Raw genomic sequence first — 8,556 nt, forward strand, 5'->3', positions numbered from 1 at the left:
TTAAGTGTGAATACACTTTATAAGCGACCCCAAACCATCCACCGCCATCGGCGGCGTCCGCAGTCTTCTCTCTATCTTTAGAATAAAGAGGACTTGGCGGGCCGCAGCGCGACGCTCTACCGAATAAGCCACGGACGCGACGCTGATATCGGTGTCAGTAACGCGCCTTATACACCCTCCTCCTTCGCTCGCTCCTCCGCTCTCCTCGCTCGCTGCAGCTGCGCGCGCACCCCTCTCTCTCGCGCGCCCGCCTTCTCTCTCAGTCTCCCGTCTAGAGCGGGTCGTGCGATAGATGTCCCGGAGGCAACGCTACCATCAACAACGAATGCAGTACAACCGAATGCCAGCACTGCACCCGTCGTTGGAGGTGACGGTACCGCGGTGGTTTCGCCGACGTTGGAAGACAAGGCGGCGCTGCGAAGGGCTCGTGAGACCGAACGTAAGCGGGCGAAGCGTGCAGCGGATGCCGAACTGCATGCTCGCGAGGCCAAGTGCAAGCGGGCGAAGCGTGCAGCGGATGCCGAACTGCGCGCTCGCGAGGCCGAGGACAAGCGGGCGAAGAGTGCAGAGGATGCCGAACTTCGCGCTCGCGAGGCCGAGGACAAGCGGGCGAAGCGTGCAGCGGATGGTGAACTGCGCGCTCGCGAGGCCGAGATGAGGCGTTAGCATCGAGCCGCGAACGCGGCCCAAGAAGCGGAACGACAACGCAAGCGTCAGGCGGAGAAGGGCGATGAAGACCGGCGTCAAGACGCCGCTCGCAATCTTCAACGGCGAGTGGACGTTCCCGAAGCCGTTCCAGCCAGTGAACGTGCCGCGCGGGAGAGGGTGCGAGCCCTGGACTTTGCTTGTCCGGACGCGTCGTGAAGTGTAAATAAATAATACTTCGTATATAATGTATCTGTGTACAAATGCTTCATGACAAACAACACTTAAATTCATTAATTACACTTTAATCATCATCATCAGTAATAAAACTCCCAAGCATTTTCACGAGGGTGAACATGGTTAAGTGCGAATGCACGGGGTGATGCTATGAGGGAGAGTAAAGTTAAAATCCGTTGGCATTCGCCAGTGAGTTAACGTAAACTCCCCCGTGTGATCAAATTGCGATTCCCAGGAACCATTGCACCATAAAGGCACCATAGTGCGATTAATAACTATAATAGTGCGAAATATAAATACCCCTCATAGCATCACCCCGTGCATTCGCACTTAACCATGTTCACCCTCGGGGAAATGCTTGGGAGTTTTTTTGAGAAAGACCTACACACCGAGTGGGGGACCAGAGAAGGACAAAGGAAACCGATGAAAAATGCACGTTCCGATGATGGGAATCGCAGAGCTGTCTTTGGTGCTCCTGTGAGGCCTGTAGACGGCTGCGGGCGACTTGGCGTTCGTGGGCGGCTTGAGCGATGGCTTCGCCGGCATATTCAGTGACCTAGGACAGCATGGTGTCAAAGGGTTGGGCGTGTTCTCGGCCTTATAGAAGATAGTATGGCAAATAGCCAGCAGTGTTGTGACGCGAAGAATTATACGCGAACGTCACAAATGACAAATGTACGTCCCAATCCTGGTGGTCGGCCGCTACGTATTTAGAAAGCATGTCAGTTATGGTCCGGCTGAGGCGCTCCGTAAGACCATTCGTTTGCGGATGGTACGAAGTGGCAAACTTGTGCCTGGCAGAGCGAGAGCGCAGCATTTCATCAATGACAGCCGACAGGAAGGTCCGGCACCGGTCAGTGAGGAGTTGGCGGGAAGGTCCGTGTACTAAAATAATATCTTATAGCAGAAAGTGTGCCACATCGGTTGCGCAACTCGTCGGAAGTGCTCGTGTGATAACGTACTGTGTCGCATAGTCAGTGGCGACCGCAATCCATTTGTTGCCTGAGTTGGATATCGGCAATGGGCCAAGTAGCTCGATGCCAACTTGGAAAAAAGGCTCAGTGGAAATGTCGATCGGCTGAAGTAATCCAGCTAGTAAAGAAGATTGCTTTCTACGGCGCTGGCAGGACTCGCAAGCGGCGACGTAGCGCCAAACACAACGGGCAAGACCAGACCAAAAGAAACGACGACGTACAGGGTCGTATGTGCGGGAAACACCCAAGTGGCTCGCCAAAGGAGCGTCATGAAGTTGTTTGAGGACAGTGGCAAGAAGATGTGCTGCTATGACGGGGAGTAAGTCATGACCATATAGATCGAGGTTACGGCGATAAAGGATCCTGTTTTTGAACAGGAACATTTGTAGAGATGTGTCGTGAGGCACTAATTCAAGGTTTTCAATGATGGCTCACAGAGAAGCATCCCGGCGTTGTTCGTGGACAAGGTTGAGTAGCTGCGTCACCGAGAGAAGGTCTGGAAAGGTGTCAGTATGGGCGGCTTCTTCCACAAAGTAGCGTGATAAACAATCCGCATCTTGATGCAACCTCCATGTTTTGTACGTTACGGTTAATGTGTATTCTTGAAAACGAAAGGGCCCAACGAGCGAGGCGTCCTGTGGGATCCTTGAGTGAGGCCAGCCAGCAGAGCGCGCGGTGATCGGTGACAACTCGGAATGGACGCCCGTATAAGTATGGGCGAAACTTGGCGACTGCCCACACAAGAGAAGCACTCATGCTCCGTGATTTAATAGTTGAGCTCGGCGGTAGATAGCAGTCAGCTTGCATATGCTATAACACGGTCATGCCCACATTAACGCTGCAATAGCATTGCTCCTATGCCGTGCCCACAAGCGTCAGTGCGAACCTCCGTTAAAGCTGATGGATCAAAATAAGCTGAAATCGGTGGTGTTGTAAGGAGGGTCGTCAGCTGGGACAAATATAAGGCTTGATCAGCGTCCTGGGAAAATGGGGCGTCGTTCTTCAGAAGGTTTGTGAGTGGGCGCGCGATGATTGCGAAGCCCTTAAAAAACGTCGGAAATAGGAGAACAATCCCAAAAAACTGTGAACGTTCTTTGTAGACTTCAGAACAGGAAAGTCCGCTACGGCGCGAATTTTCTCGGGGTCCGAGCGAACTCCTGCGGCATCGACGAGGTGGCCAAGTACGGTTATTTGACGACGAGCGAAGTGGCATTTCGAAGAGTTCACCTGAAGTCCGGCTCGACGAAATACTTCAAGAATGGCCGATAAACGACCGATATAGGAGTGGAATGTGGGCGAGAAAACGATAATGTCGTCTAAATAACATAAGCAGGTTGACCACTTGAACGCTTGGAGCAATGAGTCCATCCTTCTTTCGAATGTGGCCGGCTCATTACAGAGACCAAAGGGCATAACTTTGAAATGATGAATACCATCAGGAGTGACGAATGCGGTCTTCCCACGGTCCATCTCATCGACAGCAATTTGCCAATAGCCAGATCAAAGGTCGATTGTGGAAAAATACGTAGCACCCTAAAGGCAGTCTAAGGTATCATTGATTCTAGGCAACGGGTAAACACCTTTCTTCGTAATTTTGTTGAGATGCCGATAATCTGTACTAAAGTGCCAAGTTCCATCCTTCTTCCTGATCATGATGACAAGAGAAGCCCAGGGGCTACACGAGGGCCTGATTATGTCTTTTGCAAGCATATCCCTTTGACTTCCTGTTTTATCACTGTACGGTATAACTATCAGTTAAAGCGCAAGAAAAACAGACATGAAGAGAGGACAAGCGCGATATAAAGTCGATGTGCTTTTCTCAGCCAAAGGCAAACTGCAGTCTATTTGTTCACGCGTGCGCAAAGAGTTTCCGCAATGTCGCATGAAACGCAGCAAAAAGTTCGTGGAGTGCGCAATGGGCGTTGTTTACATGACTCCTTTTAGCTGTGGTAAAGTGTATATCGGTCAGTCGGGAAGATGCGTCAATGTTCGTCTTAGAGAGCACGATTCTTCCTTGAAATCTGTGGGTGCATCGCATCTCGCGGCTCATTGCAGAGAGTGCGGTTGTTATCCTCTTTTACAGGATACTGAAGTGGTTTTTCGGTCAAAAAATAAGTTAACTCGTGAGTTGACAGAAGCTTTTCACATAAGAAAAAGAGGGGAACAATGCGTCAGCCAGCCTTCTGTTTTGCTGCACGATAAAGAGTTTGTGTTTCTAGATTATGTTCCGAGATAATCTGTCTTCTTTTACCATGTGTTCTCGATGTGCCACTGATGTACTTTTTTGCCTGCACACGCATGCGTCATGTTTTTCAGTTGCCTGTATATATATTCTGCCCTTTTTAATAAACAGTTTAGTTGCGAGAGAAAAGCGCTTGTCCTCTCATCATGTCTGTTTTTCGTGCGCTTTAACTGATAGTTATACCATGCATATCCAACCAGCCCAACTTTCGATTCTCTTATAACTGTACGCTCAGACGCGGAAAAATGGTATGGACGTCGGTGAATGGAACTCGCGTCACCAGTATTGATGCGATGAGTAACAACACTAGTCCGGCTTAAGGACGTGCTGGCGAAGTCGAAAATGTCACAATAGGACTTCAGGACGTCACGGAGGGTTTCCGCTTGATCAGGAGTGAGATCCGATGGTACCATGCGGTCAACATCGACGCCCGCTAAACGTGATAAAGCTGGATCACGGTCGGTGGTTCAGCAATCATCCACTCTGAATGCCTGAACCACATGACCTTGTAGGGCAGTAATTTCAGCCAGGGAGATACCTTGCGGAAGAATTTCGGCATTGAGGGCAAATTTGACAATATAGGGAGGCATGCGCGGTTTCCTACAATTGTCAGAATCGTGTGCAGAACAGAGACGCCGTGCGTAAGCGTCACGGCGTGAATTGGTGCAACCTCGTAATTGCCGTCAGGTACAGGTGGCGTAGAGGAGAGGTCAATACGTGTAACATAGGTAGGTGGAAGGCGTACGAAATCGATGCAGCAAGGACGGCTTTGGGGTCGGTCGGTCGGATCGGAAAGTAGAGGCATCTCAGGGTTGATACAGCCAGCTGAACAGTCTATAAAGGTAGAGTGAGAGGTTAGAAAGCTCATACCTATAATTGGATCATGAGGGCAGTTTTCGGTAACGGCGAAAAGAACAGCAGTGCTTTTATCGGCAATAGTCACACAGGCAGAGCACATGCCAATAATGGCGGCAGTTCCCCCGTCGGCGACTCGAATGGCTCGGTTCAAGGCGGGTGTGACTACTTTCTTTAGTCGGCGACGAAGAGCAGCACTCTTGATGGACACATGCGCGCCGGTATCAATCGACGTGCGCACAGGTACATTGTCTAAAGTAACGTTCAAAAGATTCCGGGTGGTCGGTAATGTTACACGTGGATTTCTTGCAGAGGTCGTGGTCAATGCAGCTCCACCTCCAGAAGCAGCACTGCCTAGTTTTCTTGTCGAGGGCGCTGCGAATAGGTCGGAGAGGCAGGACGGCGTTGCGGGGGCGAACGAGATTGACGGCGAGCAGGGGATTGTGAGCGGGCGTAGCAAGGTTTCGTCAGAGCTGCGGCAGAATCAGAGAATGTGGTTGGCATAGGGGAATCGAAATCAAATGCTGAGGACGACTGGTGGACAGAAGTGACATGGGGGGGGGGGGGGGCATAGTGTGCTGGCGTAGCCCAGTGATAGCGGCAGTAGCAACGCGTCGGCAGTTGAAGCATATGGGCTTGTCATCCAGTGTAAGCCATTCGGACATATTGCGATGTCGAGAGTACTTGGAATCAAAGCGAGGAGCGGAGAGACGATGATAAAAAGGTTCGGCAGAGCAGAATGGTTGAACAGGATGTAGGCCGACGTTCGATAATTCTTGATTAACGATGGCTTGCATCAGTGAGATCGTGGTCGGTGAAGGATGAAGCGTTGGGAATGGAGTAACTATTGGTTGGGCTGCCTCGACATCGCGACAAATGGTGCGGGTGAGATTGTCACATCGGGGAACTTGTTGGAAGGCGTCATCGCATAAGTAGCTGCTGTGTTCGGCAGGCGCGCGATGCCGTGGGTGACGCGGCGGGCATTAGCCTGTTCTAGACGGCGGCATTCTTTCAGGAACGTGTCGATGCTCGTGACGTTATTAAAAACCAGCAGGCTGAAGGCATCGTCAACAATTCCTTTGAGGACGTGATTGACTTTATCGTCTTCCGACATGCGCTGGTCAACCTTGCTACAAAGTGCCAGAACATCAAGAATGTATGACACATACGACTCAGTAGACGTCTGGGTGCGAGTGGTGAGAGTCCTCTTGGTAGTGAGCTGACGACCAGATGAATCACCAAAAAGACTACGGATCTTCGTTTTGAAGAAATCCCAGCTCGTGATTTCAGCTTTGCTTGTTTCGAACCATGTCCGCGGCGTGCCGTCGAGGTAGGACAGAACATTCGCGAGCATTAGCGTGTGATCCCAGCGATGGGTAGCACTGACGCGCTCGTACCAGCGCAGCCAGGAGTCAACGTCGATAGTACCGTCAGCGGGGAAAGTGCCAGCACCTCGAAGGGGCGGCAGGGTGACGTAGCTTGTGAACTCGGCTGGAGAGGGCGGTGGTGATGAGGTACTGGCAGTTCAAGTAGCCGAGGAGTTCCCGGTGTTGCGACCGCTGCTCTGCGCGTCTCTATCGAGGTACGGGAGTCGTCCACCTCCACCAACATTGTTGCGCGTAACTTATTTATTAAACTGTATGCGACGCACAGAGCTCGGCGAACAAGATGGCGCCAGTTCATCACCAACCAGCAACAAGTGTCGTCGTATTTCTCTTTCATGCAGCAAGGCTGCTGCGGCTGTTCTGTATCAATATGCTCTTGATTGATATAATTAGCCTTACTGCTCGTTGAAGCCCACTTTAACCACATGAACGCACGTGGAAGTCCCTTCATTCACCATTGGCTTATCACTTGATTTACGAATAACTATTCGCCAACTTCATTCACACTTTCTTGTTTCGCATTAGTGTTCGAACTGAACACAGCTAGCTGTCGCATTTCGTGGAGGGCCTCGATTGCGGCACTTTCATTTGATGACCAGTATTATGAATTGTGCACAGTTTTTATGCTTTCTGGAAAAACGCTACAAGTAATGGCGCCTTTCAACATTCTCAAATAGGTGCCAATGAGAAAAAACGTTTTTGATGATGTGTGTGTACCTAATCAGCGGCAGGGAACCGTAAATTGAAGGGCTCATATTTTAGACACAATAACAATGAGAAGTGCTCTGTCGCTGCATAATGAGATCCAACAGACATTAATGCCAGGGAAAGCAGAGGGGATCTTATAAAAAGTAAATGTCAAGACAGAAAAGTCGGTGAAAAGATAGCTTGCCGTGGGCCAGGACAGAGGTGGCACTGAATCCCACATTTAGGCGCATACTCTGAAGTGGAAGGGCGGTAGCCGCCGTGGTAGACCAGTTGGTAGAACATCGCAGGCGTTATTAAAAGGTTTGGTTCCTGGCCACGAAAAGCTGTCCACTTTACTTCTTTTACTATACAAGTACTCTTTACTACATGGTTTCTCTGGCATTAATGTCTGTTAGATTTCATTATTCAGTGGCAGAGCACTTCTACGTGATTTTAAGACGACCGGCAACTTGCTGCTAGAACATTTCGAAAGAAAAAGTTTACTTGTAAGCTTCGAGGGAACTCACTCTTGCGACTCGACCACAGTTCGGCTCGACACAGATGCGACAGCATCGTTCTGCCAGGAGACCCTGGAAACAGATTAATCAGATAGTAATTAAAGCAGCAGTGATATTTAGCGCAAAAACATCCCCAATAATCTAGGAGCTTGTAATATAAAGCCACTTTGTGGGCTTGTCTAAAGCAAACGGACCACATAATGAAAAGGCTTCTGAAAATATCGCTTGACGAGAGAAAGAAACAACCAGAAAGAAAATATTTTTAGCAACAACCATTTTATTTCGCCGCAGCGTGTTAATGTACGCCCTTAAAACACAATAACTAATAAATAAAGATAAGGAGTTCTTAACGGCGCATGCGCGAAGATTATAGTAAGCGGCCTAACATTCATGTTGTTTTTCAGCAAGCCTTCCCTGCAAAAGCCATGCTTACGGATGAGTCATTGTGCGTTGAAATCCCGTGGGTCTCGAAGATATCTGTAGTCAATCGATTTTTTTGTCTTTTAGATACATTCTTTGGTAAAAGTGTAGCGTTTGCACAATGCTAAGCATGTGTGTAAGTTATCTAGTTAGGCTAGCCTAGCTGTGCTATCCGAGAAATTACAGGCTCCAACATGGAATGTAATAGGGCTCAGCCAAGTTAGGAGTAGACATGAGGCATACACAGTGTTGGAGAACGGACACGTCTTATGCTACCCCGGATTAGTGGACAGAGGTGGGCTAGTGGTGGCGTTTTTGATACACAAGAATATTGCTGGCATCAGGGAGCAACATTATAGCACTAGTGAGAGGGTGTCAAATATCGTGGTTAAACGAAACAGCTATTTGGAATAGTTGGTAGCGGTTCATAGATAGAAGTGGGGCGCAGTATTTAACATAATGTGGAGGAGATAACAACAACGAAGCGCACACTCGCAAATGAAAACTGATTGAAGATGCAGCATATATATAGTCACGCCGCCCCAGGTGTGTCGACAAGGTTTACTGACGTCTGAGCAACAGGGCTCTAACCA

General features: G+C 49.5%; 1 protein-coding gene across 2 annotated transcripts in view; it reads right to left on the reverse strand.

Annotated features, from left to right (window-relative positions):
- The window catches only part of LOC119184597 (uncharacterized), a 328,559-nt gene extending 320,948 nt beyond the window's left edge, over nucleotides 1-7,611 (reverse strand). For both annotated transcript variants that reach the window (XM_075888702.1, XM_037433975.2), the window contains exon 1: nucleotides 7,553-7,611. In XM_075888702.1, coding sequence (XP_075744817.1) covers nucleotides 7,553-7,598 — 46 coding nt within the window. In that variant the 5' untranslated portion in view covers nucleotides 7,599-7,611. The remainder of the gene's footprint in view (nucleotides 1-7,552) is intronic.
- Nucleotides 7,612-8,556: the final 945 nt, after the last annotated feature.

The sequence above is a fragment of the Rhipicephalus microplus genome, chromosome 3 (assembly GCF_043290135.1).
Source record: "Rhipicephalus microplus isolate Deutch F79 chromosome 3, USDA_Rmic, whole genome shotgun sequence".
Lineage (NCBI taxonomy): Eukaryota > Metazoa > Arthropoda > Arachnida > Ixodida > Ixodidae > Rhipicephalus > Rhipicephalus microplus.